Source organism: Sebastes umbrosus, chromosome 15 (assembly GCF_015220745.1).
Source record: "Sebastes umbrosus isolate fSebUmb1 chromosome 15, fSebUmb1.pri, whole genome shotgun sequence".
NCBI classification, from domain to species: Eukaryota; Metazoa; Chordata; class Actinopteri; order Perciformes; family Sebastidae; genus Sebastes; species Sebastes umbrosus.
In genome coordinates, this window is record NC_051283.1 from 30,484,710 (window position 1) to 30,500,947 (window position 16,238).

Below are 16,238 nucleotides of genomic sequence, written 5' to 3' on the forward strand. Positions count from 1 at the left end.
TTCTGTGACGTTGTTCATCCAGTCCTGTTTGGGTTCTCCCCTCCTGGTGTTACTGTCATAGTGATACATCTGAACTTCATCAACCAACCCAACAATCACAAACTCTGGGAAGTTTGGGACTCCAGTAGATCCAGTGAGGAAATACTTCAGAGAGTGAGTCACTGGAAGAGAAAGTTAACGTCATGATTTCAGTTTTTATATCATACTTTTATAAATCACTGAACAACGTTATTTCTCTGAACACAGAATCAAAAAGAACTACAAGACATCCTAATAATCTCTGTGTAGTCAATAAATATATAAATATATTTAGTTCCAGACACTCTTTAATATTTCTGATGATTTAGTCTTGAAAACTGTTTTAATTCTGAAATAAAATATAAAAGGAGTCTCATATTTAGGTCATACAGTTGTGTAGCTGACATTCATTGATAGAAAGCAGTTTGTAAAAACAGACATCATTTATTGATTTATTTGTATCTAGTGCTGGATATCTCAATGTGAAGAGAAAGTCCAGTTTAGTTTCCAGTTAGTGGAGTCATTTATTCTTCAGGATGCATCATTAGTAGTTCACACTCCTCATTATCACATTAGTTTGAAGTCTGAAATCACAAACCTCTGACCAAAACAGAAACGCTGCATGTGATTCATATTTCATCTTCTATATTCAACACATTCAATGTCCTCTACTGTTCTCTACTATCCGCTGCTGTCCCCTGCTGTCCCCTGCTGTCTTCTACTGTCCTCTGCTGTCTACTACTGTCCTCTGCTGTCCTCCGCTGTCCTCCACTGTCCTCTACTGTCCTCCACTGTCCTGTCCTCTACTGTCCTCTACTGTCCTCTACTGTCCTCTGCTGTCCTCTGCTGTCCTCTACTGTCATGTCCTCTACTGTCCTCTACTGTCCTCCGCTGTCCTCCACTGTCCTCTGCTGTCCTCTGCTGTCCTCTACTGTCCTCTGCTGTCCTCTGCTGTCCTCTACTGTCCTCCACTGTCATGTCCTCTACTGTCCTCTACTGTCCTCCACTGTCATGTCCTCTACTGTCCTCTACTGTCCTCCGCTGTCCTCCGCTGTCCTCTGCTGTCCTCTACTGTCCTCTGCTGTCTACTACTGTCCTCTGCTGTCCTCTGCTGTCCTCTAATGTCCTCTGCTGTCATCTGCTGTCCTCTGCTGTCTACTACTGTCCTCTCCTGTCCTCTACTGTCCTCTGCTGTCCTCTGCTGTCTACTACTGTCCTCTCCTGTCCTCTACTGTCTACTACTGTCCTCTCCTGTCCTCTACTGTCCTCTACTGTCCTCTGCTGTCCTCTACTGTCCTCTACTCTACTGTCCTCTGCTGTCCTCTACTGTCCTCTGCTGTCCTCTACTGTCCTCTGTAACAAATCTGTCCAAGAATAAATGTGATTCTGTTAATACATCAAATCCTTAAACAGCATCGCCCGACCGATGCTGGATTTTTGAGGCCGACACTGATATCAATATTCAACATATGGGCCGACAGTATTTTGAATAGAGACACAGAACATAAACAGACAAACTTGATACAGATTCCTTAGTTGTTGTTGTTTTGTGACCAGTAGAACTCAGTGGGACATTTCACAGTTTACAAATGAACTGGTGCTCTCTGGAGGACAAACTATGTGATGGAGACACTGTTTATGAATGAGCTCAAACTCAGTTTGGCATTTCTGCACTTCAGTTTCTTGTTACTTATCAGCCGATATATACACCGATACCATATATCTGCAATAAGCTGATATCAGCAAATAATATGGAGGTGTGATTTATCAGTGTAGCTCTACTAAACAGCATGATATAGTACAGTCAATGGAACTATCAGTGTGATGTAATCTGACCCAACCAACACAACTCAGTATGGAGGTACTACGTTAAAGCATTATTAGATAGAATAATATACTATATGAAATATTATATCACTGAAGACAATAAATAGATGATGATATGAATGTTCAGTAGGTTGTTATTGATTATGTGTGTTTTTCTGTGTTGTCTTATTATTCTCTAAATATCATTTATTTATATCTTTTCCTATGCAAAATGTTAAATTAATTAATCTGTATGTATGTTTTATTTTATTAATTATGTGTTTTTCTGGCTTTTTTTATTCTTTCTTTATTTATTTATATTTTATTTTTGTTTTATTTTTTATTCATTTTAGCTTTTTGTCATTTACATTATTTTACGTTTTTATTTTTTTATTTTAAATCTTAATTTTGAACCGTCATTCCCTGTGTAGATATATTATTATACGTTATTTTGTCTAGGCAGAAATGCTCTGTGTTAAATATCGGTGAATAATATTATTTTTCTTAAATAAACAAAATTATATATATATATATATATATATATATATATATATATATATATATATATATAGTTAATAAAATTATATCAGGTTTTTTAAATGGAATTTTTCAAATCTTTTTCTCATTTTTTTTACATTAGTACCAATTCCAAGAGGACAAGAAGCACATTTTTAAGAAAACTATGGTGACTAAAGTCCAACACTTTTAGCTGCTACTGGCTGCTAATTGGTAAATGTTGTTTAGACATACAATATGCAAAGCTCCAAAGCACCTTGTTTCATTATTACTGTGAGCTCTAACAACTTAAAAAGCGACTCTCTTACACCCCCTAGTGGCTGGAGGCATATTACACAAATAACATACCACAAAGAAATACATGGCTCCTACAAAAATGTACTTCAAAATACCATAAAACACAATATAACAGACAATACAGATACACCACCCACTACAGATAATATACAATCATAAAATAAATAAACATGTAAAAAGACAATAAAATGTAAGTATCTAGAACATGGGGTTAAACAACGTGTAAAATAAGATCTAGGTTCAATATATGACTACAATATATTATTATTACCTGATGAAACATTATGAATGAATGTATCTCAATTATTATAAATAAACTCGTTAATAAAAAAGCCTGATGGTGTTTTCATTTCTGCCTTAAAGTGGAGTTAATGAAGCTCTTCAAAGTGACTTACAGTAAAGTTATTATAACTACTAAACGTGTTTAGTAAATCTTACCTGCGGATGCAGCGTGGCAGAGGCACAGCAGGAAAATAACTTTCCTCATTTTGTTCACATAAAGAAACACCGAGAAGAGAAATTCACCACGATGTTACTCCTCTCCTTCTCCGTCTGCTTCTGGTTCCTTCCAACATGCGCAGCAGCTTCATTCTGACCATTAGAAAACTCCACATTGGCTGTGCGTCATGACTCATCATGAGTTACTAGGTGAGATTGAACAACACAGGTTTTCAGTGGGAAGTGACACTATATATTGACAGAAAAACTACAGAACAGGAGACAAACAGCAGCACATAATGTATATAAAGTCAGAAATATGACTTCATCAAGTTATTGTTGGTTTTCTAAAGACAATGTATAATGGTAACAATTATGTTACAATATGTTTTGTTGTTATTTAACGTCATCCTGTTCAATATTTAGGTTTTTGTCATTATATATAATAATAATAATAATAACATATTGTAACACAATACTGTTACAATTATTCAGTCTTTAGAAAACCATCAATAATTTGATGTAATATCATATCATATAATATAATATCACAGTTGTGGGACAGGTGTTTGGACCCATAAAATGCTTCATACATTTTATTAAAAATTATGTAATTAATGTCATCTGAAGAAAAAAAAAACATTATTTTATAAATATATATTATTTTAGAACTCAATAAATAATTTAGTTCAATCTCTTAAAACTGCAGGTGCAATAGTGGTATTTTTTTTAATCAGCACTAATTAAAACAGAAAACAATGATATGAAGGCATTGGGAAGAAATTGATTGATAAAGTTGTGAAAAATTGGAATGATAAAATGAAGCACCTGTGAGATATGACAAACAGTTTAATGTGAGGCTACAACCTTTCAGGAGTAGAATCCCGTCTGTGAGAACAGAGGTCAGATGAGGACAAGTAAAACAGAAACATGAATGGACCAGAACACTCACACATACAGTCTACACATACAAACTGTGTTTTACCGACCATCACTCTATTTAATACAACACATCAAGGTCATGGCCCTCATATCCAGAGAGCAATACTTGGGTGTTTTTATGTGCTTTTAACATGCAACTTTTTAAAGAAAAAGATAAATACAACTCATTTCCTTTTGATATATTCACCAGATACAAGGGTTATTTTCCTTTAGGTGCAGTTTCTTGTAGATTTAAAGCCAATTGTTCACCCTTTATGTATGACTTTTCAGTCTCACATCATTGAAGTTTTACTGATGATCATGTTTGATGTTGTTTCTTCAACACCAGAGGAATGTGGCAAAACGAAGAAGACAAGAAGCTGCGATGGCCTGGCAGGGACCAAAATAACAACCATGTTACTGTGTATGCCACAATATGCAGATCATGCTGGATCTCTGTCACAACAACACAGAAACGGAACCTAACAGACTCATCAGGGGATTTACGAGAAATGCTCCAGAGGGTTGTGCTGTTTCTGGCCAGTGGAGGAGCTCTAACCCCGTTACTGAGTCCTGAAAAGGCCTCATAGCCTACCAGAAATAAAAAACAGCAGGGTTCAGCAGAGAGACATGAAAAAGGAGTTAATCAAGTTGCATTGTGGGTAGGTTCATTGGGACTCACTGCTTCTGCCTGTTCCAGATCATTAGTGTTATCTGGAGAGTTTCATGTCTGTGTTTATAAAACAAATCAAAACATATTGTCATATCTTCTATTCTTGATCTATTTTACATTTCCGTTGGTTAAAATAATTATGTCTCTGTGATAGAAATCAAATATTGACGCCCATAGCTACAATACTCATATTATTGTAGCTACAGTCTATGAGCATATATATGGAATCACAAAAAGACAGACCTTTGGAATATTGGGGATTTTATTGAAAAGCAAAACAGTACAAAAGGAGTGAAATAGCAGAGCAACTTCATTCAACGTTCATCTACTTAACCCAACACAAGACGGGATTTTGAGCATCGCTGTTCAATTTCTTTACGTTTATAAAACTAAGAGAGAAATCATCTCTTGTCCCAAAAATACTAGCAGGAAATATTAACAAGAACATTTCTATCAGTGTGCTGAGAAGCTTCAAACATCCCACAACCCTTTAGAAGATCAGCTAAACATTACAATATATTAATGTGTCAAAACAGATCAACAGATGTTATGAAACAACAACATACTCCTGATTAATTAAGAAAAAACCTCAAAGACATAAATTATTATTTGCTTTGGAAAAACAAGATCTTCAAATTTTATCAATTTTTAAAGAAATAATCAAACAAACTATTTACACAACTGGAAAATAAATGTTGAACTGATGTTTCTATTGTGTGTGTGTGTGTGTGCCTAGGGGAGGGCAACATTGATACAACTCATCACTGTTGATGTTGTGATATATATAATTCACCACAGTGATGCAGAACTCCATCCATCCATTTCCTCTCCGGCTCATCCTGCTGAGAGCCAAAGAATGACTTCATCACTAGAAACAGTAAAGGAAACTCTACTGGTTGACAAATATCTGTTATCTCAAGGTATATATCATCATAGTGCCACACCCTAGGAGTGTACGTGGATGTGTGAGTGTGTGAGTGTGTGTATAGATAGAAATATTTCTATGGTGTCTATATATGTAAAGTTATATTTGTGTTACCAATAACCAGAAAACCCTCATTTGATTTACCAACATTTAAACGCCACTTTTTTTTTTTTTAATTGAAACTAAATGATCTAAAAAAATGTAATGTCACAATTTCTGTTTGATAATGTTTGTAAAATATTTGTCAAACTATTTTTCAAATTAGTTTTCTTTGTATTCCAGTTGATGAGCATCTATTACTAGATTACAATGTGTGTCTCTGCTCCTTGCTCCAGAGCAGAATACATCCATCAATCAGAGATAGTTCTCGGTGGGTTCGTCACTACTAGCGTCACCTTTCACATTACACGTTATCATTTGATCAATTTTTCACACACAAATATTGATGAATGCAGCTTTAAAGCCTCATTGCACTGCAGCTCTTAGACCACATACATTAAAGTGATATTCAATCCATCTTGGTGGTGAGGTGGCACCTTTTGTTTATATTGTGTAGAGACTTTATAGATAATAAAGTTTAATGTTGCCAATTTCTCATGAAGTGATGTTCACCGTCCTCTTCACGCTTCACGTGTCTCACATCTGTCCAGACAAATAAATAAGCATTCATAAATGAACAGTGCAAAGAGTCTCATTGATAATATCTCATTAATGAATCAAAGATGGAAAGATGAAATCATTCTCTTGTACATTGTACATTCTCAAAAATGTGCCTAAATACAGACAGATAGAGCCAGTACAGAGCCATTAGTTACCATTATTGATCAAATCATTTGATCAGTGGTGTGTCGCTGTTTACACTTTCTGTTGAAGAACCACTTGAAGAAGACTCGAGTTCTGAAGAGAAGAAAATACAAAATGATTTGAACAATAGTCAAGCAAAGGACAAAATTAAGATAGATAGATAGATAGATAGATAGATAGATAGATAGATAGATAGATAGACAGATAGACAGATAGATAGATAGATAGATAGACAGATAGACAGATAGATAGATAGACAGATAGACAGATAGATAGATAGATAGATAGACAGATAGTTTACCTCCATGTTTGTCAAAAATGACTTTACAATACAAATTAGACATTTGTGTTAAATTGTCATAATTAGCATATGAATTCTTGAGTCCAAAAACGTGTTTTGTGAGGTCACAGTGACCTTGACCTTTGACCGACAAATTCTAATCAGTTCAGTGTCCCATGCGCGCTCGCGTGTGGCTACGCTGTTCAAACACAAACTACACGGAAGCACCAAAACCTCTTGGTTGTATCTAGTGAAGCCCGTCTGTTAAACAGTGTTGGCCGCGGTCGGAGGACGCGGGGGAGACCGTAGCTTTGGTCTCCAGGACCGGAGTCTCCGCTGCACTCTGCTCCTCTGCCTGCCTTCGTCATCGACACTGCGCTCGTTCTAACTCGCTCCACCTCTCACGTGCATGCACGCACACTCCACACTGCAGAAGACGGGAGTCTGAAGCAGGACAACACAGTATCAGCATTGATTCATGGAGAGACCTTCGTCTGGTCAGCTAACATTACTGCCAGCAGCTGAAATATAGAGTGATATTGTGCTTTTAGCTGACGTGTGTCTCCTCACTGTTTTGAGCGATGCTCGTTCATGTCCATGTAGAGCGAACACAAGCGCCAGCAACCGGACGCTGACTTTCGTTGACTTAACGGCCACAGGTGTCGCTGTTAACAAGCATTTCTGATTCTTACTTAGAGTCCCTTTAATGCTCAGTGTAAACAACTGTGGATATGAGCATCTGCACAAAATATAACATTTTAAATACAATCAAAACAATTTCTACTTACTGTGTTGAGGATATTTATCTGAAATAAAAAAGAAAAGACAGGATTTCAGATCATGCCTGTTGCATATGCCAGAACATCTTCTCTCCATAAATCTACTCACTTCCATCAGTTAGAAATACCTTTTACAGTTGTGTTTACGTCTTTATTTCTTTCTCTCTTACATCATTAAGCTACGGTCATCTTATCATGACGCAGTGGAGTCTGTTCACTGGTGGCTGCTCCAGATTGTGGTGTGCATTGAACCAACACCTGTTTCAGACTGGTTAGGAGTATCAACTCTCTTGGGGCGCCGCGGTGGCTCACTTGGTGGAGCTTGGCGCCCCATGTGCCGGGGCTGGTTCCTTGCTGCAGTGGCCCAGGGTTCGGGTCTGGCCTGTGGCCTTTTGCTGCAAGTCATCCCCTCTCTCTCTCCCTATTCAATAACTATCTCTGGCTCCGTCAATAAAGCAATAAAAGCCCCAAAAAATAATCTTGAAAAAAAAAAAGAGTATCAACTCTTATCTAGTAACAACTTTGATGAATTCAGGCAGCTCATCAACATTAACTTTGTAAACTAGCCGAGAGAGAGCTACTGTATGATCAGAAGACATGGTGACTAATCAGCAGAGGGCACTGTGGCTCTGAGCCTTACATCCCTACACATCCCTACACATCCCTACATACTGCTGGTTGCTTCACATTTAGGGTGAATTAGGAATTAAACCTTGATCAACTTTAGCACTCTTTGAAAACCACTTTTGAAAATCAACTCAAAGGAAAAAAAGTCAGTTATAAATGTAAGAATACTGATCCTCCTTCTACTCACTCAAACTGGTTAAAATCCCTTCTACCTTTCTGTTTGATGTCATGTTATCACTTTACCAGTTCTCTCTTATAGACCTTTTCAAACTTGAAAACATAAACATTCAAAATGGGCTCGTTTGTATTTCCTGTTGCAATGTTTGTTAAATCAGTAGCTGCAGGAAGTAAACCTGGACCGAAGCCGTTGCCCTAGCAACAGAATGGCAATGATCATATCATCATGACACTGTGGCTCTGAGCTGTACACGTCTTACTGGTGGACTGGAAGCTTGTTTCACTTTGCAATCTGGATAAGCATTAACTCACAGACTAAAATCAAGGAAGAACTGAAAAAGTCAAATTAACACATCCTCGGTTCTCTCACCGTTCATCTTTTTATAAATGACGAATCCAATCACAGCGATGAGGACAAGAGCAAGAACAACCACTGCAGCGATGATGAGGACGGTCATGTCAGTGGGCAACAACAAATAGTCACAACCTGAACACATGAAGCACAGTAAATTACTATTACTTTAAAAGTGAGTCTCCTACCTAAAATATTTCATTGTTTCATTACTGATAACTGCAGAAATAATCGTTGGAAAATAAAGAAACAACTTTGGCAAAAACTGCCTTTTTTTCAAAATAAACAAAACTAAATTGAGACGAATTGAGTTATGAAAAGTATAAACCTAGAAATAAAATCCTGTGTTGTACAGTATGTTGCATTACTGACCTTGTACTCTATCATTGAGAGGTTTATAAAGAGTTTATAAAGAGTCAAAAACATTTACGTATTCTTATCCTAAATTTCTATTTTTCTGAGAGGTTTGTTCATACTTTACAGCAGCCCGCTGCTCCTAAATATGTTTAACATGGGTTGAACGCAGAGGTCAAATTTCATGTGTGTAATGTACAGTATGTATATGATGATAAAAAAATATATATTTATTTTATTCTTACCTAAGAGAAAATTCTAAATATGAGAAAATTGCTGAATGCCACAAACTCTCTTAAATCACTCGTACGTGCCACATCTGTTCCAACGAATGGTTCTTGCATGAGGCCCGTTGTGTGGTGAAAAACAGTAAAATTGAATTTAAATAAAGAAAATTTAAGTACCTTTTTTGGGACGTCCATCAGCTTAAACCACAAAACACAAGAAAAAAAGTTGTATTTATCACAATCTTTTTTACCGCAGAACACATCTGTTTGCCATCTCCATCACTCCTGATCTCAGTCTCACCTCTGTTGGTCCTGATCACTGCTTTGTCCAGTCTGGTGACGAGGTCGTCCTTCACACCAGAGAGCTGAAACACACAGTCGTACCTCCTCCAGTCTTCAGCTGATGAAAGTTTCAGGTCGACACTCATCTGGAAGGTTCCATCGTGGTTGGGGAGGATCTCTCCGAGGTCCACGTCCTCATGAAGCTCCTCTCCATCTTTCCTCCAGAACAGTGTGGCTCTGTCAGGGTAGAAACCTGTAGCGTGGCAGCTGACTGGAGAGGAGGGAGTCTTCTGGAGGAGAGACACTGAGGGAAGCTCTGGAGAGTAAAGACAACAGTATTATTATTTACTGCATATTAATATTAGCATTCCTGTTTGACTTTATATATTTTAAATGCCTTAGTAACACATACACTATAGATAGAGAGAAAATTGAGAGAAAGAGTGGTGATAAATGTATCAGAGGAAATTGAGAAAAGGGAGGCAGAGAGATGAAAGAAAGCAAAGTGTGTAACCCGAGACACAGTGGACTCTGTATGTCGGCTCATAAGAAGTGGAGGAGGTATATGAACATCAGGTCATGTGATTCTACCTGTTCTTTGCAGAACGCTCCTCCCATAGTTCACATACTTCTTCAGCCATTTAGGACAAATCTGGGTGAGGTAGTATTTAGTCTGTGCTATCTTAGTTGTGTCATTATCCCACTTGTGTTTGGTGATGACAGCCTGTTGTTTTGAAGCGATGTATGTCCCTGTCTTCAGGTCAAATGATATGAAGTCTTCTCCATCATAACCCCACTGATCATAACCTTTAACCTCATCAGTCTCAACATCCCATTCACAGCCGTACGTCCTCTGTAGAACGTGGACACCTGAGAGAGAGAGACAGAGACGGCATTAAACCAGAGTGAGATCACAGCCCAGTCATCTATTATCAGTTGATATCACATCTTTACCACAGAGACACACTGATCCACAGACACCAAGACAGAGGATCTACACCTCCTGCTGTTATAGTCACTAGACTCCAGCTGCTCAGCCAGGACAGCACTGTGTTACTACAACTGGTCACAATAAGGCAGAGACCATCAGGACCATTATGGAGACTGGGAGGCAGTCTGTGTGTCCTTATTGGTCCATCCATCAGTCAGTCATTCAAGACAACCAACGGCTGTTTCCCAGGAAATTCTAAGCACCAACCACTTCATTTCCTGCATACTGGTGAATTTCTATTCACCAATTTATGGTGGTATTTATTTACGTAAAGGAAAACACAAAATTCAGGCTGCAGGTGACAACTCAGGATGAAAATATAAACAACATTTTATCAGTAGAAAGTGAAACATGAACAAACCTCCAGTTTGGTTGAAGCGCTGCTTTACAACTTCAATGTTGGTTTTGAACCACTGCTGGGTCGCCATACGATGGCCAGTCTCCCTCTCCCAGTACCGAGGATCCTTCTCTGTGACTTTGTTCATCCAGTCCTGTTTGGGTTCGTCTCTCCTGGTGTTACTGTCATAGTGATCTATCTGAACTTCATCAACAAACCCAACAGACACAAACTCTGGGAAGTTTGGGACTCCAGTAGATCCAGTGTAGAAATACTTCAGAGAGTGAGTCACTGGAAGAGAAAGTTAACGTCATGATTTCAGTTTTTAAATCATACTTTTATAAATCACTGAACAATGTTATTTCTCTGCACACAGAATGAGGAACCATGACCAACATATCCTCCGTGGAGGAGGCAGGGTTTGAAGACTCGGGGGAAGACTTATCCATATCCCTGGCGGAGGTCACTGAGGTAGTCAAAATGCTCCTCGTGGCAAGGTGCCAGGGGGGGATGAGATTTCCCTGAGATGCTAAAAGCTATATACTTTGTTGGGGCTGTCTTGGCTGACACTCTTCAGTGTTGCATGGAGGTCGGGGACAGTGCCTGTGGAATGCAGACCGGGGAGGAGGTTCCCATTTTTAAAAAGGGGAACCAGAGTGTGTGGTCCATTACAGGGATATCACACTGCTAAGCCTCCCCAGGAAGGTTTACTCTAGGATGCTGGAATGAAGGCTCCGACCTATTATCAAACCTCAGATCCAGGAGGAGCAATGAGGATTCCGTCCTGGCCTTGGAACAGTGGACCAGGTTTTTACCCTCACGGGGCTGTAAAGAAAAAACGCCGTTCTTATTTCACATCTTACCTCTATTGGTCCTGATCACTGCTTTGTCCAGTCTGGTGACGAGGTCGTCCTTCACACCAGAGAGCTGAAACACACAGTCGTACCTCCTCCAGTCTTCAGGTGGGACTGATGAAAGGTTCAGGTCAACACTCATCTGGAAGGTTCCATCGTGGTTGGGGAGGATCTCTCCGAGGTCCACGTCCTCATGAAGCTCCTCTCCATCTTTCCTCCAGAACAGTGTGGCTCTGTCAGGGTAGAAACCTGTAGCGTGGCAGCTGACTGGAGAGGAGGGAGTCTTCTGGAGGAGAGACACTGAGGGAAGCTCTGGAGAGTAAAGACAACAGTATTATTATTTACTGCATATTAATATTAGCATTCCTGTTTGACTTTATATATTTTAAATGCCTTAGTAACACATACACTATAGATAGAGAGAACATTGAGGGAAAGAGTGGTGATAAATGTGTCAGAGAAAATTGAGAAAAGGGAGGCAGAGAGATGAAAGAAAGCAAAGTGTGTAACCCGAGACACAGTGGACTCTGTATGTCGGCTCATAAGAAGTAGAGGAGGTATATGAACATCAGGTCATGTGATTCTACCTGTTCTCTGCAGAGAGCTCCTCCCATAGTTCACATACTTCTTCAGCCATTTAGGACAAATCTGGGTGAGGTAGTATTTAGTCTGTGCTATCTTAGTTGTGTCATTATCCCACTTGTGTTTGGTGATGACAGCCTGTTGTTTTGAAGCGATGTATGTCCCTGTCTTCAGGTCAAATGATATGAAGTTTTCTCCATCATAACCCCACTGATCATAACCTTTAACCTCATCAGTCTCAACATCCCATTCACAGCCGTACGTCCTCTGTAGAACGTGGACACCTGAGAGAGAGAGACAGAGACGGCATTAAACCAGAGTGAGATCACAGCCCAGTCATCTATTATCAGTTGATATCACATCTTTACCACAGAGACACACTGATCCACAGACACCAAGACAGAGGATCTACACCTCCTGCTGTTATAGTCACTAGACTCCAGCTGCTCAGCCAGGACAGCACTGTGTTACTACAACTGGTCACAATAAGGCAGAGACCATCAGGACCATTATGGAGACTGGGAGGCAGTCTGTGTGTCCTGATTAGTCCATCCATCAGTCAATCATTCAAGACAACCAACAGCTGTTTCCCAGGAAATTCTAAGCACCAACCACTTCATTTCCTGCATATTGGTGAATTTCTATTCACCAATTTATGGTGGTATTTATTTACGTAAAGGAAAACACAAAATTCAGGCTGCAGGTGACAACTCAGGATGAAAATATAAAAAAACATTTTATCCGTAGAAATTGAAACATGAACAAACCTCCAGTTTGGTTGAAGCGCTGCTTTACAACTTCAATGCTGGTTTTGAACCACTGCTGGGTCGCCATACGATGGCCAGTCTCCCTCTCCCAGTACCGAGGATCCTTCTCTGTGACTTTCCTCATCCAGGCCTGTTTGGGTTCGTCTCTCCTGGTGTTACTGTCATAGTGATCTATCTGAACTTCATCAACAAACCCAACAGACACAAACTCTGGGAAGTTTGGGACTCCAGTAGACGCAGTGTAGAAATACTTCAGAGAGTGAATCACTGGAAGAGAAAGTTAACGTCATGATTTCAGTTTTTAAATCATACTTTTATAAATCACTGAACAACGTTGATCATTTATTCAGGTAGATGATGACATTACATGAGTAGAAGATGACCAGATCTAGATAGAACAAGTGTGTGTCTGGATGACTGTTTATGTTCAACCCTGTATCACACCAAAGCGTGTAATAGACCCGCCTGTCCACCAGAGGATTGCGAGTCAATGTCCAGTTTTGCCTCACTTAGGCGTGAATATTGCATGTGTGTATTAAGGTGTAGAACCAGCAGGGGGCAACAAAAACAATCACTTAGGTTTAGGAAAAACATCATGGCTGGTGTTAAAATAAGTACATAAACTAAGTACAATATATACGGAAACAATGTAACATAAGTACGGAAAACATGTCACCAACGTCACCAATGTCACCAATGTCACCAACGTCACCAACGTCACCAACGTCACCAACGTCACCAACGTAACTTACAAAACAAAACACCGGTCTCCAGCATGGAAGTCCTGTGTTTGTTGGACGCATCGACCCGCCATAAACAGTCTTCCTCACTTTTTATTTTACGTAACTAGCTCTGAGCGTAGCATATTTACGCAGATGCATTTACTCTACAGTCCGTACAGACTAAATGGCGTACAAATGACACGCCCAAAGAAAGAAACCCGTTCTTATTTCACGCTTTTGCCTTGCGTATTATCGTGTCATTCACACACTTTTTTGTGCAACTGGGGCCCCTCTACCACGTGTCATCCACAATCAGGGACGGAGTCTTCGTCTCACTATCAGGAAGTACTTTGCACCTGCATGGTGGATTTTTTTCAGGACAATAAAGTTCACGTCCTGAAAACCTGTTTTGAGTGTGAACCTATTGACTTAGAAATACTAAAGTGTCAGGACTACGTGAAACATGGACTGTGGATTATATCCAAACCAAACAAGTGTTTTGTTTCTGTCACATAATTAACACTGGATCTCATCCAAACTGGCACATTAGAGAACTCCTTGCACCTGAGGAGTGGAATGAGGTGTGTCTCCTGTCTGAATTATAAGCTGCAATAAAAGTTGTCCTCTCACAAACAAAAACACTCTAATAGAACTCTGCTAGTTCTGTCGGAATAGTCCAGAAATGCGTCCTTCCTGCCTATTCAGGACTCTATAGTGTGTCTCTGACGCTAATGAATCTGTTAATGCATCATTCATCTCCAATCTCTCTCATTCTCATTAAAGTTCAGTGTAGAAAACATTCAGGTAGCAGCTTCTCATATCGGGCACGGACCGTCACTTTCACCAGTTGAAATGACAAACGTCGCCAGCAGCAGGTAACATCGGCAACAATGCTGTAGCCAGCAGGCGATCTGAGGGGGGATGAAGCTCCTCTCCGATAACACCCGGGCCACACGGAACTCCTGAGCAACAAAAATCTTCTTGCTTTTCCTTTAGACGCCAGGTGTGACGGTTACATGGATTCATCAATACACAGCACAGTGAGAACCGCTTCTGGGACACTTCTGAAACGCACTGCGGCACGATTGGTGGAATCACAAAGCATTGTTCAGACTGGCTGCGATAAGCTCCGGCAGACGCATTGCAGCCCGGAATGTGGCGCAGCTGCGCCCGCTGGAGGCTACTGACATTTCAGAGCCATGGTCGGGGTCATAGATTCTAACTTACATAAACCCCAGTCAGACAAAGGATCAACGAGTCAGCACAGTTTTTTATAAACCACAGAAAAAAATTGTCTGCCATCTCCATCACTCCTGATCTCAGTCTCACCTCTGTTGGTCCTGATCACTGCTTTGTCCAGTCTGGTGACGAGGTCGTGCTTCACACCAGAGAGCTGAAACACACAGTCGTACCTCGTCCAGTCTTCAGGTGGGACTGATGAAAGGTTCAGGTCAACACTCATCTGGAAGGTTCCATCGTGGTTGGGGAGGATCTCTCCGAGGTCCACGTCCTCATGAAGCTCCTCTCCATCTTTCCTCCAGAACAGTGTGGCTCTGTCAGGGTAGAAACCTGTAGCGTGGCAGCTGACTGGAGAGGAGAGAGTCTTCTGGAGGAGAGACACTGAGGGAAGCTCTGGAGAGTAAAGACAACAGTATTATTATTTACTGCATATTAATATTAGCATTCCTGTTTGATGTATTTTTAAATGCCTTCGTAACTCATACACTATCTCTCACAGAGGTGAGAGAAAATGAAAGAAAGAAAAGTGTGAGGCACAGTGGACTCTGTGTGTTGGCTCATAAGAAACAGAGGAGGTATATGAACATTATGTCCATTAAACTACATCAGGTCATGTGATTGTACCTGTTCTCTGCAGAGAGCTCCTCCCATAGTTCACATACTTCTTCAGCCACTTAGGACAAATCTGGGTGAGGTAGTTTAAATACACTGCTATCAAAGCTGTGTCATTATCCCACTTGTGTTTGGTGATGACAGCCTGTTGTTTTGAAGCGATGTATTTCTCCGTCTTCAGGTCAAATGATATGAAGTCTTCTCCATCATAACCAAACTGATCATAACCTTTAACCTCGTCAGTCTCATCATTCCATTCACAGCCGTACATCCTCTGGAAAATATGGACACCTGAGAGAGAGAGAGACAGAGACGGCATTAAACCAGAGTGAGATCACAGCCCAGTTATCTACTGTATATGACTCAGATATTTAAAACTAATTATTCTGGTCATTATTGATTATATCATGACTATGAATGAATCACTAAATTGTTTACACTGTAAAATGTCATCAAAAAGAGAAAGATGCCCGTCAACTTCTGAGAGTCTGAACAACACTGAGCAGTATTTAATATCAAATTATATAAAACAAAGACAAACGTAACAGAAAGACTGTATCAGTGGAGTGAAGCAGCATAATGCAATAATGGTCTGTGTGTGTGGTAACATCTGTTCACTAAAATACAGGATGAAAATATAAACAACATTTTATCAGTA

General features: G+C 39.8%; 2 protein-coding genes and 1 long non-coding RNA gene across 5 annotated transcripts in view; 1 reads left to right on the forward strand and 2 right to left on the reverse strand.

Annotated features, from left to right (window-relative positions):
* The window catches only part of LOC119503100 (major histocompatibility complex class I-related gene protein-like), a 38,654-nt gene that overhangs the window by 19,179 nt on the left and 3,237 nt on the right, over positions 1–16,238 (reverse strand). The window contains exons 3-6 of one of the 2 annotated variants that reach the window (XM_037794666.1): positions 15,593–15,871; positions 15,059–15,361; positions 11,668–11,970; positions 11,167–11,170 (exon numbers count right to left, since the gene is read on the reverse strand). In XM_037794666.1, the coding sequence (XP_037650594.1) occupies positions 11,167–11,170; positions 11,668–11,970; positions 15,059–15,361; positions 15,593–15,871 (889 nt within the window). Of the gene's footprint in view, positions 1–11,166; positions 11,171–11,667; positions 11,971–13,436; positions 13,441–15,058; positions 15,362–15,592; positions 15,872–16,238 lie in introns of both variants that reach the window. The other variant, XM_037794667.1, reaches the window with a different exon arrangement.
* Positions 5,717–16,238, reverse strand: part of LOC119503121 (H-2 class I histocompatibility antigen, Q9 alpha chain-like) — a 114,004-nt gene continuing 103,482 nt past the window's right edge. Inside the window, exons 7-10 of one of the 2 annotated variants that reach the window (XM_037794714.1) lie at positions 8,632–8,710; positions 7,467–7,484; positions 6,410–6,491; positions 5,717–6,236 (exon numbers count right to left, since the gene is read on the reverse strand). In XM_037794714.1, coding sequence (XP_037650642.1) covers positions 6,424–6,491; positions 7,467–7,484; positions 8,632–8,710 — 165 coding nt within the window. In that variant the 3' untranslated portion in view covers positions 5,717–6,236; positions 6,410–6,423. The remainder of the gene's footprint in view (positions 6,237–6,409; positions 6,492–7,466; positions 7,485–8,631; positions 8,711–16,238) is intronic. The other variant, XM_037794715.1, reaches the window with a different exon arrangement.
* On the forward strand, positions 9,542–11,954 carry LOC119503169. The gene is made up of 2 exons (XR_005210256.1): positions 9,542–9,610; positions 11,789–11,954. It is a non-coding gene; the product is annotated as an uncharacterized LOC119503169 (long non-coding RNA).